At 40.9% G+C, this 21,731-nt stretch overlaps 1 protein-coding gene across 6 annotated transcripts in view; it reads left to right on the forward strand.

Moving 5' to 3' along the window:
- The window catches only part of LOC111594244 (MAGUK p55 subfamily member 5-A), a 77,620-nt gene that overhangs the window by 50,593 nt on the left and 5,296 nt on the right, over positions 1–21,731 (forward strand). For 2 of the 6 annotated variants that reach the window (XM_030225889.1, XM_030225891.1), the window contains 3 exons: positions 8,700–8,923; positions 9,011–9,102; positions 12,672–12,911. In XM_030225889.1, coding sequence (XP_030081749.1) covers positions 8,700–8,923; positions 9,011–9,102; positions 12,672–12,911 — 556 coding nt within the window. Of the gene's footprint in view, positions 1–4,821; positions 4,842–8,699; positions 8,924–9,010; positions 9,140–9,407; positions 10,614–12,671; positions 12,912–21,731 lie in introns of those variants that run through there. The other 4 variants (XM_030225890.1, XM_023307455.2, XM_030225888.1 and 1 more) reach the window with 4 other exon arrangements.

Here is a 21,731-nt window from a genome sequence, read left to right on the forward strand (position 1 = left end):
ACTGTCCATTTACCCGTCTGAGCATCTATCTGCGACCTTCTACTAGAGACATATGCTATGGCAAATGCCCACTTATAAATGTCATTAACAACTTTGAAGATTTTATACTATTTATATATTTAGAGCTAAAGTTATACAGCCATTAAGTTTCTATAGCAAAATATCAACGCCTCTCGGGGCTCAGGGTATCTCCTAGTCGAGACGGCTCGACTAGAGTACAATTACTTTTGTTTGAAATTATCTTTAAAAACTTGTCAATTCACACTCTTGGCTTGGCATTAAAAACTCATTATAGCACGCATTCAATCTTTTACAATATAGAAAATGTGCCTCAGGCTTCATATTAAGTTAATGCTCATAGCAACGTCGTGAGCGATCATTTCATGTTAGACTTTTTCATTGGGCATGTTTTTCTCACTAACTATTAGAGTATTATATGTATGTTAAGAGGCGTGCTGTGGCTAAATGCCAGGGACGATAGACGCTATATGAAGTTTATGGTGAGTGTTGGACGAATCGACTCTGTCAAATTGATTGAGTCATGAGGCGGGTGTACAGTTTGAAGGAATATGTTGTTGATTGCTTCTTTACTATATATCCGAGCCGTATTCTGCTGGCTCTGAGCTCCTCAGCACCCCTGATATGTCTGAGGAAGATAGCCTGTGTGCTGAAAGTTTTTCAAAATTTCCAAAAATGTTCCAATATTTCAAAGACTTTAGATTTATAATATAAATAGATAGATCATGCATTTATTATAGAATAACCCATATATCAGGAAACACATTCAAATATATTTCAAATTTCAACATACGCCACGATTACTATTCGAGAGGCGGATCAACCGGGTGCTTAAATACACACACAAAATACCAAATGCGAATTGTGTGATTTCTCGCAGTGTAAATTGCGATTGCGACATTTGCAACGAGCATGTGCCGCTTTAACTGTGCCTGTCCAACTTTTTTGGAAATTTACGCAAGCAGCCAACTGTCTCTGTCTCTGTCTCTGCCTCTTTCTCTTTCGCTTTTTCTTTCTCTTTGTCTGTCTCTGTCTCTGTCTCTGTCTCTGTCTCTGTCTCTGTCTCTGTCTCTGTCTCTGTCTCTGTCTCTGTCTCTGTCTCTGTCTCTGTCTCTGTCTCTGTCTCTGTCTCTGCCTCTGTTTCTGTCTATGTCTATGTTCCGTACCGTGGCTATGGTATGCCAGCCATGTATTGAGCATGTTTTTGTCCGGTCCCAAGTCAGCCTCGAGGCCCGCTTGGCATGCGAAGCACGCGCAAGCGCAGCATTTTTGAGGCAATGCCCAAAGTAATCCGTTGGGGTAGGACCGCTACGGTGGCGGCCACTGCTGCAGTTGTTGTTGTTGCGGATAATATGTGTTGGCCACTTTTCCATGGACCCATGAAAATTCAATTAGAGTTTGCAGGTATTCCATTGGCTGGGACTTGTTAGCTTCTCCAAATATAAAAAATAAAACAAAAAACAAATAAATGAATGCAAAACAAAAGAAAAAGGAAACAAAAAAACTAAGGAAAAATAAACGTAAAATAAATGCAGCGGACAGTGTAATTAAAATATTAATTTCCTGTCGTTATAAGCCCAAATTTTAGGCTAGCAACAACAAAAACACAGCAAACGCCTTTGCAGCGGCAGAGGGAGTGACTGCGGCAGCGACTGCGATAGCGACAGCGACGTCGACGGCAAATGCAGACAGCGTAAAACATTAAGGCATTAGAGCGCGGCCCAGCAAGGGTAAAGAAAAGAGAGCGTGCAGAGAGGCCAAGGCAGCAGCAGAGGCAGAGTCGGAGAGAGAAAGAGAGTGTAAGAGAGCGTGTGAAGTGAACTTTTTAAGTACTGAAAGAATAAACTAAATAAAAGGCAAAAACAAGTAAAGCGCAAAAAAGTTTCAAGAATGTAAAATGAAATCATATTTGTGTCGCTCTGCATGTGCATGTGTGTAAATGTGTGTGTGTGTGTGTGTGCATTGCTGCTTGCAACTTGAGATAAATCCGTTATAATAACTCTGAGCAACTGGGCCGCAGTAGCAGTCGCAGTCACAGTCGTTGCTGCGGGAGCCAAGTTAAGGTGGCCTAAATGATGCCCGACAGGCAACACATGGATATGTGATATACGATACTCGCATACACACACACATATGCACACACCTGAAGTGTGTGCTTTGTTGTTGTTGCTGTTGTTGATTGTATCTTTAGAGGATGCTTCGCTGCTTGGAAGATACCTGGAACAGCGATGGCGACAGAGACTTGTCTTTTGTTTTGCTTTATTTGTTCTGTTGCGCTTTGTTTTGTTTTGTTTAGCTTTGCTATTGCTATTGCTGAAGTTGTTGCTGCTACCTTACCCTGCCTCTGTACCTGTTGTACTTTTAGTTGCTTTTGGCAAAGACGCAAAGCGCAGTACATAAATAATTACCTTCAACTGCAGCCAAGTGAAGTGCCCTAAACGCACGAAGGGATCAAGTGTAGTAGAGAAGGTAGTAGAACGCAGCAACATGTCAAGTAGTAGGATTAGCCAGCAACATGAATAGGCAGTTAATTACGTTTTGAGCTTGTTACAGATCTGCAACACTGAATATAGTACTAATTCATGGGCATGGTTACCAACATGTATGTACTCACACTGTGTATGTAAGTGTGCACATGACATATGTGTGCGTGCGTGAAAATGTGACTGATTGTGTAGCATAGCAAACGCTCTAGCCATCAATGCGTTAATTATTTTTTTTACCTGTACCGATGTCCGTTCGACACTATCTTTGCCCATACTCCCTCTCTCTCAATTAAGAGAGGCTTTGAATGTATGTATTTTTCGTGTGTGCGTGTGTATCAGTTTTGGGCATCTTTTATTGCTGTCTCGTAGCTTTACGCAGTGAGGCCAGCCTTTAAAGCTGCGCGCGCCAATAAGCCCCAGTTGTTGTTGTTCCTGATGCTATATTTCCTTTGGGCAACGGCCGCAGTGGCAGCATACAGACTTATGAACATACATAGCTGACTGTTGAGTCACGAACACACACACACAAGCAAACAAACACACACATACACGCACACACACCTTCTGTTCTTTTGTATGCTGCAGGGCATGTACAACAGGCTAAACACCACACAAATACTATCATATGAGGTATGTATGTGTGTTTGTATGTGTATATGCAAGAGCATGTGTACCTGCCTTTGCTGTCAGCCTCTGCGTCAGCGTCAGCGTCGGCATCGTCATCAGCATCGGCGTCGGCGTCAATTGCTCGATTGCTTTACTTAACGTTCCGCTTCTGCTGCTGCCTGCTGCTTCTTCTTCTCATATTCATTTTCTTGTTTTGCTTTTGCTCAAAATTCCTATTCCTTTTGCTTCGCTGTTTGTTTGCAGTCTTGAAGCTAGCGTAATTTGCCAAACCCATTGTTTGTGCGCCCATTGTGAGCGTGTGCATGTATGTGTATGGGTGTATATATGCATATATCCTTTAATACAGAAAACTAAAAAAAACTTTCCCGTTTTGAGTGCGCTGCACTTGCGCTGCGCTGCGCTAAGTTGCGCTGCCGACAGGTACAACATGCTTGGCCGCTCTTCGCTCTCTGCTCTCTGCCGTCGCTCTCTCGCTCGGTTGCGCTTGAGCCAGCGTTTCGTTTCTCAGTCAGCTCACTTCGCAGTCGCAGTCGCAGTCTCAGTCGCTGTTTTAGTTTTTCAGTCTATGGCTGACTTTGTTCGCGGAGAGAGGTAAACGATTCGTTGACGCGTCGCGCAGTAAAAACAACAAGCAAAAAGCAACAATAATATTAATAACAAATCTAACTGTTAGCAGCCGGCAAAAAAAAACATCCTCAAACAATCACGACAAATCTTTACCAATAATGATTTGTTGTTTTGTTTTGCGATTCGCCGTTAACTGGCAAGCTCTGGCCATGCAATTCGTGTGTGTGTGTGTGTGTGTGTATGTGCTGTGTATGTGAGCTCCTTAGAGCTCATCAAACTGTAATTAAAACCCACAAGCAACAGCAACAACGAAAACAATAACAAAATATCTCATTAGAACAAGGCAAACAAAACTTTGCTACAAAAATCTGTTTGTCTATATTTTGTTCAACTTCTCTGCTTTCTGATTTTGTTCCCCTTCTTCTTCCTCTCCTTCTTCTGTGTGCACCTTGTAATTGCTTCAGTTGCAGTGTAGTACACACAACAGCGTTGCCAGATCACTTACTGCTTTCAAACTGTTGTTGTTGCTGTTTAAAATTGAAATGTTTGAACAAGTGAAGAAAAAATAAAACTGGCAAAAACTATGCGATATGCGTTTGTGTGTGCGTATGTGTGTGTATCTCTGTATGGGTGTATGTGTGTGGTCAACATGCAACGTCAATGGCTACTGCAGCAGCCGTAAAAGCAACGAGCGACGACAACAGCGAAAATTTCTTTCGAAAGTGCTGAGAAATTGGTCAAACAACTTTTTACAGTTGTTTTTGTTGCTGTCGTAATTTATACCTTGGTCAATAAACAACAACAACAGCAGCAGTAGCAACAATCGCAATGCAATTGCTTTTGGTCTGCGATATATATACATATATTATATTTTTGTTGTTTTTTGCCTGTTGCCCGTTTCGTATTGCGCGCATGCGCAGATTTATCGCAACATTTTTTTGGTTTTTTTTTTTGTTAACGTTTTTCATTGTTTTTTATTTTTTGTTATGTGTGCGCCTTGTTGTCTAAACAGCGCTTCAAATAAATGCAATGTGCCGCAGTCCAGGATAAGGACAAGCATAGCAAACGCACAATCAACAACAACAACAACACGACATAAACAATACTAAGAATAAACAACAAAATGCGCATCCTAAAGCAATGGTGAGTGGAAGTGTTTTTGGACAAAGATTCGATTTGATTTCATTAACTTTTTCTACGTAATAAATGTTTCCGGATGAAGTCCAAATATTTACCTGCATTTCAACCAAAAGATACATTTGTATCTATCGCATGCATACATACATATCTATATATGTATGCGTGTATCTATGCATAGTTCTATGCTGAGTCGTCTCCTTCTTTGTACACTATGCAACAGCATTTCAATACGATCCTTGTATATAGTCTTCCAGTGTGTATAAACAGCTTCAGATACTTTTTGACATTCTACTGTATCGATATATAGAATATATAAAATTTAAATCTAAACCCATATTTCAATAGCTGAAGAACTTGACTTATATTGAACATAAATACTTTGCTGCATCAGTATTTTGTAAATACATACATATATATATTTAGTTAAAATAGGGATATTGGATAACAATTCTAATAGTTTTTATTAAGGTCAAGATCTACCAAATACCCACAATCCATCTGTCCATCTGTCTAGTAAAACTTACTATCAGCATATATCCATGTATAACGATTTCAGACACCCATTACCGATTACACAGTTACCATATTTGGTATATAGTCTCTTCTTATATCGAGTGCTGCACTTTGCAACAAGTGTTCAAGGTCGAGCGACTTTATTCTCATAAATTCGATATAATAGATATACATATATATATATATTCTAATTAATGAATTAAGATCAAGAATTCATACACTAACTTAGATGATAAATATCGATCTGCATCGCAGAGTGAGAGAATTAGTCTTAGGCATAGTTGCCTTGGCCGCTTGTTGCTTGCCTAATTGTGTCGGACAGTGTAATCGAAACATCGTCTGCCGCCGACTATTGCTATGCACATGTCTATGTATTATGCATATCGTATATCTATTAGACAGACATGCCCATTTCGTATGCAAAACACGCTGACTACTTTATATATATATATATATATATGTCGTGGCCTGTGCCGCAAGCTGAAGTGCGCTCGTCCATACAAATATAAGCATGCATTACATAAACAAGACAAAATACAAAATACAAAAAACATTCGGCGCGTCGAGCAGAGCGGGAGGGAAAAATGATCTGCAGATGCATATTTCATTTTGCATGTGGCAAGGAATTTGCGGTCCCATCAACAATTGCATTTCAAATATTTAGCCAATTTTTGGCCGGCAAATAGAAGACGTGGCGAGGTGGCATAACTGGCACGTCAGTTGTTGCCACAAATGCCTCAGCCTCTACCTGCCACATTGGAATTGCAATTGCAGTTGGCCGAGTGCAAAAGCCGAGCTATAAACCGAAACCGAAACCGAAGCCAAAACCGAAACCGAAACCGAAACCTGACCACAACATCGGGCAACGTGTTGCATGTTTTGCGATTCGTGCCTCCGGAGATGGTTGGCTGATTGATTTGCCATTGGGGATGCTGTCGATTGCCAGTGAATGCAGCTTGTGAGATAAAAGTCGAGATAGACGACGAACCGCAACCAGGAAATTGACACTTCAGCAGCTGACAATGTTTTTCAGATTGTGGCAAGCAAACCAAATGAAAATTGACTTTGATTTCTCTGTTCGACTTCACCCAAAGCCAACAGAACTCCCACTGATTATCCTGCTCTGCCATGCACATATTCTCACTCACTCCAAGGCAACTCAAATCCGAATTTGTATTTCCATAACAAATATTTGCCAACTCCATCAAAGAAAGAGTTCAACCTGCCAAACGCATCTAAAAAGTTCTATGTTAATTCACATTAATTATTCAACTTGGCACATACGAATAAAGCAAACTCTAATTAAAACGTTTATAATGTTTGCCCCCCGTTGGCGACTGGGATTGGCCTCTGCACAGCGCTTAAATGAAGCAGCTGCCCTCCTGGGCCTGCTTGGCAGCCACATACCTTATTAAATATTGATCCACACCTGTTTGCTCCATGTAATATACAACTTCAATCAAATTCATTAGCTTATTAATTGACAGTTGCTGAGCAACTGATTACACTGTCAACTGACTTACGCTAATATGATTCCAGCTGTCCGAATGCTTCATATGCAAGCTTGTCCGATTCTAATAATGATGAAAATAGTAGTAATGATGATGAAGTGTAACTAATATTAATGGCAATGACAATGACAATACCAATAAGAATAACAATGACAATGACAATGACAATGACAATGACAATGACAATGACAATGACAATGACAATGACAATGACAATGACAATGACAATGACAATGACAATGACAATGACAATGACAATGACAATGACAATGACAATGACAATGACAATGACAATGACAATGACAATGACAATGACAATGACAATGACAATGACAATGACAATGACAATGACAATGACAATGACAATGACAATGACAATGACAATGACAATGACAATGACAATGACAATGACAATGACAATGACAATGACAATGACAATGACAATGACAATGACAATGACAATGACAATGACAATGACAATGACAATGACAATGACAATGACAATGACAATGACAATGACAATGACAATGACAATGACAATGACAATGACAATGACAATGACAATGACAATGACAATGACAATGACAATGACAATGACAATGACAATGACAATGACAATGACAATGACAATGACAATGACAATGACAATGACAATGACAATGACAATGACAATGACATGACAATGACAATGACAATGACAATGACAATGACAATGACAATGACAATGACAATGACAATGACAATGACAATGACAATGACAATGACAATGACAATGACAATGACAATGACAATGACAATGACAATGACATGACAATGACAATGACAATGACAATGACAATGACAATGACAATGACAATGACAATGACAATGACAATGACAATGACAATGACAATGACAATGACAATGACAATGACAATGACAATGACAATGACAATGACAATGACAATGACAATGACAATGACAATGACAATGACAATGACAATGACAATGACAATGACAATGACAATGACAATGACAATGACAATGACAATGACAATGACAATGACAATGACAATGACAATGACAATGACAATGACAATGACAATGACAATGACAATGACAATGACAATGACAATGACAATACAATGACAATGACAATGACAATGACAATGACAATGACAATGACAATGACAATGACAATGACAATGACAATGACAATGACAATGACAATGACAATGACAATGACAATGACAATGACAATGACAATGACAATGACAATGACAATGACAATGACAATGACAATGACAATAACAATGACAATGACAATGACAATGACAATGACAATGACAATGACAATGACAATGACAATGACAATGACAATGACAATGACAATGACAATGAGTTCACTGCCCTTTGCGTCTCTATCATGGCTTCGCTTAATCGCACCGCGATCTCGATGGTAATCTGCTTACACAAAAACAGAAATAATGTTGTTTTTTAGACAGGAGGCTCCAAACCTGGGGGCTAGACAATAACTTGGGTAAGCCTTCGTCGTGGCGCGATATCATCTGCATTTCCAATTAGGAAGGTAAAATTGATAATGATAATAATGTGTATAATAGTAAATAGGCTTCGAGAAGTGCAATGAAGCATTCTTGTTGTGACTTCAACACCTTAAAGACTACGCAGTGATTGTCAAACTGTAACTTGAAGGAATATAGAAGGGGTTTTGTTGACCTATTCGGCTCCGAAGAGCCAATCTTCAGTTATGCTTTTTGTAATCCATTCACTTTACCTTAAACTTACTGGCATTTTCTTAAGCAAGCTTACTAACTCGACTCTTTTGCTCTCTTTGAAGGCCACGCCGGCGTTCCGGCTCCAGCATTGTGGTCATTGATGGCGACGATCTGAAGCCATGTCTGCCGGATGATTACATTAGCGGTCAGCACCATCATTTGCATCATCAGCAACAGCAACAGCAGCAGCAGCATCAGCAGCAGCAGCATTATCGCTCGCACTCAGGTGATATTAGGGAGATTGATCAGGAAATGCTGACCATGTTGTCGGTCAATCAAGATAACGGTAAGCGCAACCACCTTGTCCAATAGCTGTTAACTGCTATTTGCCAATTGCTGGCTAATTATAACGAATTGCTTCATTCGTCCGCAGGTCCACATCGCGAGATGGCCGTCGACTGTCCCGATACGTTTATAGCGCGCAATAAGACGCCACCCAGATATCCGCCACCCCGTCCGCCACAGGTAAGCAAATCAAGTCACCAACCACCCACCGCCCTACGTCGTACGCCCTACTCCCTACGCCCACTAGCTGCTGACCCACCCAAACTAACAACTATCACACGAAAAAAGAAAAAGCCATTCACAACCAACAACCGCTAACAACAACTACAATAGTCGCTAACAACAACAACAATAACAACCACAATAAACACAAAAACACTCCCGAAATGCATGCACCTAGCTTACTCAACCACACAACCACTCATTTCATTTCGCATTGCATTGCTCACATGTTCCACCTGCACCACGCATCATCCACAACACAGAAACACAACACCAACCACACAACAATCACCAGTATCATCAGCACCAGCACCACCACCACCAACAACACCACCAACACCAACACCACCCAGAACACAACTAAAACTAAAAATGATCATGCTAACAAATTGTTAATTGTTGCATATCATTCTTCACATCAACATGAACAACAACAACAACTACATCATCATCATCAACAACAACAACAACAACACTCATCAAAAACAACAACAACAACAATTGCACTTGATGTGGCCACTCAAAATTTGTACAATCAAAAACAACAAACGAAATTGGAACAAATCGAAAACTATGAAAACGATCTGCAAACGGAGCAGCAGCAACAACTGGCAGCAGCAACAGCAACAGCAGTAGCAACAGCAGCAGCAGCAACATGTGCGCAGACAGCGCAGCAGCAAATGCCCAGCTACAAAAAGCCAGCCGCATTTGACAGCAGCAACAATCAGCAGCACAGCAGCAGCAACAGCAACAGCAACAGCAACAACAATGTTGCTGACGAGTTGCTGTGCGTGGTGGATGAACTCTATTGCAAGGGCGACAGCTCGCCATCTTCGAACAGTTTCGATGATATGTTGAGCAAACAGACGCTGGAAACATTTGAGACAATTGCATATCGTCACCTGCAGCAGCAGCAAACGACGAGCAATTGCCTTGGCAGCAGCAACACCAGCAGCAACGGCAACAGCAATGGCAACAACAACAACCATAGCAGCAGCGGCATAACAGCCACGCCCAATAACAACAACAGCAACAGCAACTCCTTGAACAGCACACGAAGCAGCAGCAACAGCTCCATGCACAACAGCAGCAACAGTCACAGCAGCAACACCAACAGTGCTGCAGCATCCACAACGAGCAGCTCAACGATGCCCGATGATTTGAGCATGGCGCCGCCTGGTTATGAGCCGGCCAGCAATCAGTTGCTGCTGCCGGCCAAGCATCGCGAGCTGCCCGTCGATGTGCCCGATAGTTTTATTGAGATGGTCAAGACGCCGCCTCGTTATCCGCCGCCAGCGCATCTATCATCGCGCGCCTCGCTGCTTTCGAACGCCAGCTCCTCGAACGCATCCACAGCGCAAACGACGCTCTCGTCGCTGGGCGTAGTTGCTGCTGCGCCCGCCGCTATTGCTACTGCTGCTGGTGCTCTTGTTACCATTGCTGGCGATGGCAAGCGAATTGCTGACGAGGTATATCAACAACCACAATAGTATTTCAATGTAGTAACCCTTTCAGCTTCCACGTCGCACCTCTCCCTCTCTCTCTCTCTCTCTCTCTCTCTGCCTATCTCTGTCTCTGTAATGCTCTGTCCTAGTTTAAGTTTGACCACGTAATTTATCAAGTTGGCTGGCAACAGCAATTGCCATGACCGACATTCCTTACTAAGCACTCGATTAGCCCCCTTAAACCAGCATAGTTTTTTTCCTTTTCACTATCTCCCTCTCGCTCTTCGCCCCTTTGTGTCACATCAGTTGGCTTTCGCGCGTCATTCGCTGCCATTTTATGACATAAATCAGCAGCAATTTGCATTTCATCAGAATTTCCGCTGCCTGCCAGCTGCAACTGCAACTGAAACTGCGCCCTGACTTTTTTCACACATATCGCAGCAACAGTTGCTCCGGCTACAGCAGCAACAGCGACAACTCGCAACGTTTACCGCTGCAATTTCCGCAAGCTGTTTTCTTTCCTCCTCTCTCTCTCTCTCTCTCTCTCTCTCTGCCTCTTAACTCTGCACAGAGTCATTAATCTCTGTTCATAATTTCTGTACAGCTTGAACAATTTCGCCTTAACTTTTCGCCCATCTCAAATATCGATCAATTTATAAACTGATTATAAAACTTTCTTCTTTTGATGCGCAAAGTTATTTAACAAGAAAATTTCCCTCGACTTGAGCTGACTGCGAAATGCTCTTAGTTGAGGTGGCCTTTGAGAGACGCTCGACAGTACAGTGGCTGTCAAACTTCTGTATTCTATTAACTATATATATATATTCGGCTTAGCCATGGATGATTCCCGACATTGCCGCAATGTAAAAGTTTTGTTAATTCCTAAAAACCCGCTTCTGTATACAGATAGCGGTCGGAAAAGCGAGTTTTACTCTCCGTTTTTCATTATAATTTTCAACTTTTTTATTGCGCAATAAAAGTGTTAAGCAATCCAACGCCAACAGCCAGCTAAATGTAATCCAATTTGTAGTTTTTGTGAACTATTAAATAATTAAGTGAAAAGATATATGTTTATAGAATATATATATATATATATATATGAAATATATATACCTAAGGCTAATTTATGTCATTGCAATTGGCTCAATGAGTGTTAATTGCTGAAAAGCTCTTCTTCTTGAAGCATTGTGCATGGGGAACTGCATTGCTTAGCCAATGAACTCTATTTGTAGAGTGTTCGGGCAACTTTATTGTTCTTCTTCTTGTCTCCTTCTCTCTCTCTCTCTCTTTCTCTCTGTGTCTCTCTTTCTCTTTGTTTATCTATTTATCTCTGTGTTGCTCCTTTTATGGCTTTTTAATTTAATTTCTTCCTGAGCGAGGCTCCGCTTACGCCCTTTGGCATTTGTTGCCAGCGTCTCTACGTCTGGCCTAATTTCCTTGGTTGTTAGCCAATGGAGCACTGTCCTCGTTAGTAACATAATCCTAAGCCTTACCAACGCCACGCCTTGCCAACATAGTATTACTGCAATTGTGTCTATGTATATATACGTCTGTGTGTGTGTGTGTCTACGGAACTTAAGCTCAATATTTAGATATTACAAATACAAATTGCGACTGATAAATCTGTTGCAAAAATAGCTAAAGGTAAATAAATTTACACAAAACTTAATATTAATTCCTGTTTGTATAATAACAATAAGCAGCAGCAGCAAAATAAGACATAGTTGGGGGCGTGACTTGGGTTAATGGCTGCAAATGCGACCGAGCAGCAACAACAATGCAGGCAACAACAGCAGCTGCAAGAAATTCAGCTACATCCATAAATTTCATACAAGTGCATTACTCTCGCTCTCACGCACACACACACACACACACACACAGACACACAACACACACACACACACACACAGACACACACACACACACACACACACGGACACACACAGAGTCACACAGACATCAACTCTTGCATGCGTTTACATAGTCACAAAGAGAAAAACAAAACTTAAAAATCTTAACTAATGCATATTTGTTTTACCTGCTCTCTCACTCTCTCTCACTCGCACACTCACACACTTGCAGCTTAATGGCAATGCCAAGCCTTTGCCGCCGCCACGTGATCATCTGCGTATAGAGAAGGATGGACGCCTCATAAACTGCGCCCCAGCGCCACAGTTGCCAGATCGCCGAATACCCGGCAACGGCAGCGCCGTTCAACACCAGCATCAGCAGCAACAACAGCAACAACAGCAGCAACAGCAGCAAATAGCGCAGGTTGTGGCGCCAACGCTAGAGCAATTAGACAGCATTAGAAAATATCAGGTGAGCGAAGAATGATAAATCAATAAATATAAATACATATGTACATACATACACATGTACATATATATATAATATTGGTTCCATAAATATATCGACTCTTTGAAGACAACATGAAAATTGTAAATTGATTTTCGCTTTGCGCCTGCTGTTAGGCTATGCAAAACGTGTAAGCGAGACTGCCTAAACTCGTTAAGTGGCTATCAAACTGTAGGCATGTTGTGCGAAACACTCTTAATATGACACGATCATTTCTGAACGAAGCAAATGTAATGTGAATATAAAGAAAGTAAAAACAACATTGAGCAAATGTTGTGGAAACTCAACTTCGATAGTTACTATTATTACAGGGTATCTGCCGTTTCTATCAGAGAGTCTTATGCTGCCGATAATCTAATCTAGCTACACACCTACAATTTGCCTTTTGTATATTTTAAATTCCTACTATTGCCTACCCCTCAGAAATGATTGACAAAGGGTATATCACGTAGCTTGTGATTCAAGTCAAAATGCTCTATACTCTATATATCGATAAATATCAATTATGAAAGCGCATGGTATTGATTTTTCGAATCTCAAGAACTTCTCTATAACTGTATATATAACTAAAAATATAACTATAACTTCTCTATAACTATAACTATAACTATAACTATAACTATAACTTCTCTATAATAATATTAGACTGTTAAATATATGTGTGAGATATGATATACTTAGTGTATACGATATACATATATATGTATGTGTACATTTCGTATATCAGATCAGATATACCCTAGGCACGCACAGCTGCGCCAGTTGTGTTCATTCGAACTTTTCCACTTTGTCATTTGAGTGCCGCATTTCCATTGAGATGATTAAATGCGGTAAAAGTTTTCCGTCAAGAACGTCCACGCGCCCAGTGATTGCCAAACTGTGCGCATATGCAGAATAGCCAACAATTGGGAAACATCGAACGACGCGTCGTCACAGTCGAGTGCAGAGCGTCATTTAACATGCCAGGCAAGTGGCGAGAGTTCCGCATGCCGCACTCGCCCGCTCACCTTTGAATGTCAACCGCTCGAACGACCCCCGCCCTTGCCCCGCCCACTTCGCCAGCAGCTTTGTTTGCACGACGACAATGGACGTAGCTGTTGACGGCAGCTATGGCAACGCTTCCGGTTCGACATTCGGTTTCTGCTTCTGCTTCTGCTTCTGCTTTTGCTGCCGATTTGTATTGCTGTTCTTGTGCCATTGGCCATTGACCAATGGGTGGCCAGTGCATTACAAACCCATCCAAGCGTAGCTCTCAAACTGTTAAATACTAAAACTCAACCATCTGCGTAGCAGGAACTGCCGCTGCTTTTAGCTAGTAAAACAATTACAAAGTTTACCGCACAAAGACAATGCAAACGAGGCAGCGCGCGCCTGGTCAATGAAAAGCGTAGGTGGCCAAGGGGGGAGGGGGAGAGTCGGAAATGGGGAATGAGGAGAAGCGTGAATAAAAGTTGCCAAACAACTTTTTCTCTGCGCCGCACTTTTAACTAAATGCAAAAAGGGACGGCAGAGGGAGTGGGGGGGGGACGGGGACAGCGTAGAGACAGCGTCAAACAATAACAAGTAGTTAAATGCGTGGGCGTTATTTTAGCGTCAATATAGAGTGCGTAGGTGGCGAGGTGGAGGGCACGGAGTGGCAGGTAAGACGTTACTCAAAAGTCCGCTGAACGGAGGAAAGTTGCAGTAATTAATTATGCAAAGTTTTAATCGATGTGTGTGCGAGGGTGGGACAACTTTGAGAGCAGCACGTGGTATGAGAAGGGTAGGGGTAGAGAAAGGCCTTACAGTTCACTTGTTAAACAACAGCAAGTCGGAAAGGTAAAGCCAAATGTAAAATTAATTAAAGCAAAACAGTTAAAGAGCTACTAAAGCGCAGCGCGCTGCTCAAACTGTAACATTAACGACCGCTTGCTGAGCAAGAGAGAGAGAGTGGAATTTCTGAACTAAATAATCCATATAGTTGACCCATATATTAAATATTATTAACGATGCATGAAATCCACTTGAATTGAGTTTATCTCAGTGCTTAAACTCGCAATTGAAAGGGGTTCTGAAGCATCAATAGTTCATGCCACTCAAGATCTTATTATTAATTATGCCATTTAAGATCTCAAGGTAAAGGTGTTCGTCGTCCTTATCGTCGTACTTTGCATTTGCCTCTGCATATTACGAGCTACAAAAAATCATTTACAAAGAACTCACGGTATTTTAGATCGTCTGATCTGTCTATATGCTAAGCTCTATATTGATAATCTGCTTTATTGTGAGCATCAGCTGTTGCGCGAGTATTACATAATTTAGCTTAACTAATTCAAAGCGTTTAGGCCAACTGGCTATAGGCTCAATCCCAACTATACATAAAACTCATAGATTTAGGTGTATAATGGAAAAATCAGGGATCAATATGCACAAAAAGCCGCCGTCGGGATACTCCCGTCGTAATGCAGTAAACAGGAGAAAATATTTCGTAATGTGAAACTCAATTTTCTTATGCTGACTCTATGAGAGGTGATCGCTTGGCCAACTGACACTCAAACTACTTATACTACATATCCCATTAAACATTGATGCAACTATTGTAAAAATTAAATGAAAACTTGATCTGATATTATACATACGGGGCACAGAGACGACTTATAGATACCATATGCTTGACCAGCATTAGTCATCGTCTACATCGTATATCTTATCAGCATCATCTCATCCTATGTTCGTGGCCCATGTGCATAAAACCAATATGCCATCTTGAGTTAGGGTGTTTTACCGTAGGGTAAGCACTTGACTATGCTCTCTCTCGTTCTCTTTGTCTCTCTGGCTCTCACGCCATGTTCTAAGGAGATGCAATTGCATTTTTTTGTTTTTTTTTTTTTTTTTTTTTTTTTTTTGCCATGCCAACGGAGTTGAATGGTAATCAAACAATTGCTTTTGTTTTTTGTTGAATGTCGGGCGTATTCATTTACGGATTGACCTGTTGTTAACTATGAATGGACCAAGTATGCCGTTAGAAAAAGGGGTTGTCAATGTTGTTGTCAAATACGTTTTGCTTTCATGTGCTTTGGTGCTTTGCAGTATTTTTGCCCCAAGTACGTAAATTCGTTAAGCCGTTTTTTTCATTTATTTATACGACAATTGGCAACGATGTCGCAGTATTAACACACACACATGCATTCATACATACTCTCTACACATGCACAGTGGCACTCATAAGCAACAAAAGTCATCGCATTTGTTTCACACATTGCGAGCTCTCTTGTTGTTTTTGTTGTTGCGACTGAAAACTTGGCTCACACTCACTCAGACGCTCACACAGCGACTAAAAAATCCCACTCAAAAAAAGCACACGCACGCACACACACGTCCAAGACACTCGCAGACACACACACACAGACAGAAACCTGCGCTCACTTTACAATTACTCATGCGCCCGCCATGCACTGCTTGTGGGCTTCAGAGCGAGGGGGCAGCGCAGCGACAGCGGCCGCGACTGCGGAAGAGAGGCAAAGACAGAGGAAGAGGGAGAGAGGGAGTGGAAGCGTGCTTGGGCCGCTTTACCGCTCATTTGTTATGATTTTTCAGTTGGCATTTTTAGTTGTTTTTCTACGCGTTCTGCGATCGGCCGCATTTTCAGCTTTTGCTCTTCGGGCAACGTGCGTGTGTATAGACAGTGCTTATGTGTGAATATGTGTGTGGGGGCGATAAGTCATATGAACTATGAGTATATCGGCTATATAGTCGCATATTTTGTTGGCCATAAAATGAATTAGTTTTTTTATTTTTTTTTTTCATTGTGAACTACTGAATGTGTGTGTGTGTGTATTTTGCCAACTAACAGTTGTTGTGCGCCATTTAACCCTCACTTCGGTGCAGTTTGAGAACCAGTGCAGTTTTAGAGCCACTGCTGGGCTGGCAACAGTTTTCAGACAAATAAGGCGCGGCCCACAGCAACTGTGTTGAAAGCACGTCGCAAAAATTAATAAATAAATAAATAAAAATATAAAAGTAAATATAAATAAATTACAAAATCGTACAAAAAGACATTTACAATGTCATTTATGGGCAATGGGCGTACGGCCTAAATGCAACGGCAGCGGCAGCAGCAGCCAACTCGACAAATGAAAGCCAAAACAGCAGCAACGAGTTGAACGTACTGCCAAAAAAGTAGCAGCAACTATGCAACTGCGTTGCCAGTAGCATCATCTCCTGCTCAGAGAGGACAATAGCCACAAGGCAACCCTGTGGGCAGCACTGCGACGCTGTTCGCCAACTGTAGTTCCAAGAAAAAAAACTGCAGGTGCTCCTTACTGAACATCGGTTTCAATTTTCAGACGCACGGCAACACTGTACGCTGCTCCTTTTCTGCGTGAACACGCAACAGTAAAAGTTAGGCCTAAAACGACACGGCAGCACAGCAACACTGTTCTGTTGGTCATTCAGCTGCTCCTGAATCCTTTGAGAACAATCACAATCACTGGATTGCAGTGGCCGCTTTGAGCGACTTTATCATGCAGAACAAGAGTCAATAAGATCAGTCCTTTAAGGCAGCGCCAAGCATCGATCAGGCATGGCCATCATGTCAGTTCGTCATTCAGTGTGATAGAAATTGCTGGCAACTAAACTGCGTGGGGAATGCAGCTGTTGCCTTTGTACGCTGACTCACGACGCTCAATTCGCATTGGAAATATCGAAAAGACACAACAACAACAAAATATAAATTATCATAGTAAACAGTAAAACGTAAACAGTTTTTTTTGGTTGTTTTTTTATAAATTTCTTTTTTTTGGTTTGTGAACGTCATCATAAAAAATGCAGCAGCAGCAACGTCAGCGTCTCATTTGCAATGCGACGCACGTTAAGGGCAACAGCAACAGCAACAGCAACAATTGAATGAAAACAAAACAAAACATATCAAAATATACATATATTTATGCAAATAAATAAATAAATAAATGCATAAAAGTAAAAACTTTTTTGTATTAGTTGTAAATCGCACGAGCGTTGCGAGTGCTTGTTGAATGGAAAGTCCATAAAAATGTTGTTGCTGTTGCTGTTGCTGCTGCTGCTGCTGCTGCTGCTCATGCTGCTGTTGAAGCACAGAATAGCCATAGAACTATTGGCATCATGCTGCCAGCAACTTTCCCTTTCTCTGTCTCGCTCTCACCCTATCTGTCTCTCTCTCTCTCTCTTCGAAGCTAGCCACAGCAGCTGTTAAGGCTTCATTTAAATGCGCATTAAGTTGCATTTACGAGTTAAACAAATGCAGAAAGAACAACAAAAACGCAAAGCGAGTTTTGCCCAGTCTCAAATTTATGCGTTGCAGCTGTCAATGTGGAGCTTAGGAGCTTGCGGGGAGAAGGGGGTGGTTGCAATTCAGCTTAGGGCGTGGCCAGTTGAAATAATTGTGAACACAATCCTGCCACAGTAACAGCAACAACAACGAACAATGCGCGACATCAAATAAACATAAACTATTATCAAGAGAAAAGAAGATCACAGCGGCATAACATGGTCTTATCGACTTTGCACATAAGCGTGGATAGCGATGTTGCTGCCGAGCAGCAGCAACAACAGACGCCAGCAGCAACAATCATACCAAACAGATTAAATGTGCTGGGCGACAACAACAACAACAACAACAATCAAATAATGAGCAACAACAACAGCAATAAAGAACCGCCACAAATGTTAGTTGAAAAGGAAAATGACAAGGAATGCTTGAATTTGAACAACAACACTAACAAATATTGTGATATGAATGGCAATGTGACGAGCAACGAACAACTCTGGCAGCAGCAGCAACAACATCAAGGATCATCATCATCCGCCAGCAATACGCCGCAACGCAGCGCCTCAGCTCTGCGACGTGGCACACAAATTCAGCGCTCTTCGATGCGTTTGCGACAACAACAGGCAAGTGTGGCAAGGTGCAACAACAGCAACACTTGCTGCTGCTGTTGCTGCTGCTGTTGCTGTTGCTGTTGCCATCGTTGTATTTCCCTTTAAATGGCAGCAACCTTCGGCTGCTATCGCCAACTGGCTTTATCTACATATATATATATATATATATATATATATATATATATATCTAGCAAGCGGCAACCAGTTAACAGCAAACTAGGCTAACTGGCTGACGTAGTTGCGCGACAACAACAGCAGCAACAGCAGCAACAACAGCAACAACAGCAACAGCTTTGCAGCGTTAGCCTAGAGATTTCTTTGACAAAGCCACTTTGATACTCTAGAAAAAAATTGAATTCATATAGTATAATTAATATGATATGTAATAGCAATTGAAGATGATGTAAGGCTCTTCTGAATTCCTTGGAATTCCTAGCTAAAGAGCCATTCCATTGGAAATTTGATTTCGTTTTGTATGTGGCCAAACAATTTGTGGCTCGTCAGATAACTCGCATTTGCCTGAATTATGCAGCTTACAATTTGTTATTGTGTTCATAATGCATATCTCAATTTCGTAATAACATATAGGAAAATAAACAAATATTTCCCATTTAAATTTATGACAAATCCAATCAAAGTCAACAATTGGTTTGTTTACTTTTCTCTGTAAATTCCAAACTAAAAGATTGTTAAGAGTTTGACATGGTTTCTGATTGACTTTAGAGAAATTCTAAAGGGTAATAGATAATGTGGTGTTCCGATAAATGTGGATATTGGCAATGAGAAATATTTCTTGAATTCGATTGAATTCGATGAATACGATTCTAAAATATTTACATATTTTATGCAATATATTTTTTAATATTGTATAATATTATTCTATAATATATATATTTTATATTATATAATATTTATATTATTTTTTTATTTATTTATTTACACCGCTTGATCTTCGCTTATACCATTTGAATTGGTAAACATAAGGTATATTCTTTATTGCCTTTTGCTTCCCATTTCGCAGAGATTTCGACTGAGAAAGAATAATTTCAATGCCATTCCATGTCACGCAATCTGTCATGTAGCTAATATGCCCATGGTCAGTAAGAGTTAGTGAGCATAACAATAAAAACAAACACGACGGGACGGAATAGGCAAGTTAATAAATTTTTAATTTTTGTGTTACGCGGATTTGCAATATTTACTTTGTGCCCGACGACGAAAATGTTGATGACGATGATGATGATGATGACGATGATGAGGTTGATAACGACAATGATGATGATGATGTCATGGTCTGTACATTCGCAGCAACAACAGCAGCAATAACAACCAGAAGTAGAACTAGCATTGAGTTGTTGCTGGTTGACATACCCTGTAAATGGTTAAGCAGAGAGGGTATACTGCTTCTACCAGTCATTGGGATTTTAATAGGATATGCAAACGTTGTGTATGCAGATCTTATGCAATACAAACTTACCACATTCGTATATCGCACTGTGACAGGGTATTTGCTAGTCGAGCAATGTCACCGTGCTTACATTTACTTGTTTTACAATTGTTGTCACTTGCTGCTGCTGTTACTGTTGTTGTGGGATGATTGATGAGCCGTAGCTTTAGCGTGCTTTTTTTGTTGATCTGGGCTTAGTGGCAGATCAAAAAGGGGTGCCTCGAGCACCCTTTGCCTGTCCCCAACCCGCGCCCCAGTCAGTTTCTTTTGAATTGAATTTAATCAAATTGCGCATCTCAATTAATAGTTGCGTGTGTGCAGCAATACCCTAGACTGTCATGGGCCATAGGGTATACACGTTGCCAGACTTTCGCGTTCTAGACTTTGAATAGCAATATTTGTTTTGTTATACCCTGATCCCATTAAAAATGGGAAATCAGGGTATAATGGTTTTGTGCAAATGTATGTAACAGGCAGAAGGAGGCGTGGCAGACCCCATAAAGTATATATATTCTTGATCAGGACGACAAGCCGAGTCGATTGAGCCCTGTCCGTCTGTCTGTCTGTCCGTCTGTCCGTCTGTCCGTCTGTCCGTCTGTCCGTCTGTCCGTATGTGTGAACGCGTGGATCTCAGCATCTATAAGAGCTAGAGACTTGAAATTTTTTTTGTAGGTCCGTGTATAGCACGCGCAGGTCAAGTTTGTTTCAAATATTCGATAACTATTCGCATTTAATTGTTATCGAATAAAAACATTATTGAAATGCAGTAAATAAATTATATCTCGAACGTCTTAAGAGCTAGAGCCTCCAAATTTTGTATTTAGTGTTATGTATATTTTATGCAATTTTGATTTTTGTTGGATTTTGGATACCGGCTCCAAATTCCCCCAAATTCTTAGAATTTAAGTTTAGTTGGAACTAGGGCCATTATGTGAAGGCGTTTGCATCTCAACCAAGCCAATAGGATATGTAGATCATATGCTGAAAATTTCATTAAAATCCATTAAGTAAAACAGAAGTTATTAAACAAAACGTTTGGCCAATTTGCAAAAGCACATGTCAGCAGCGCCACGCGCACGCATTTTTCCTATGCGTGTGCACACATACATTCAAATGCGTGTATACTTTTCTATTCCAAGAATTGAAATTGCGATTGAATTGTGCTGAATTATTAGCTGCTACTTATGTTCAAATTTGCAACAGCTCGCGTAAGAAGGGCAGTGGCTGCGTTGGTAGAGGCACCTCTCGGATGCAGCTTGGTCCGGGTTCGAGACCAGAGGAGATGAAATGTTTTTTATTGTTTTATATTATTTATTTATTTTTTTTTTTTAGTTATGAAGTGGCGGTGTTGGTAGAGTTTGTGCACGTTGCGCAAATAATCCGGGTTCGAATCCTGGTCTCGCAATGTCGATTTTTATTTGTTTTCTTTTTTTTTTAATACT

The sequence above is a fragment of the Drosophila hydei genome, unplaced genomic scaffold, assembly GCF_003285905.1.
Source record: "Drosophila hydei strain 15085-1641.00,03,60 unplaced genomic scaffold, DhydRS2 tig00008148-arrow-arrow-pilon, whole genome shotgun sequence".
Classification (NCBI taxonomy): Eukaryota; Metazoa; Arthropoda; class Insecta; order Diptera; family Drosophilidae; genus Drosophila; species Drosophila hydei.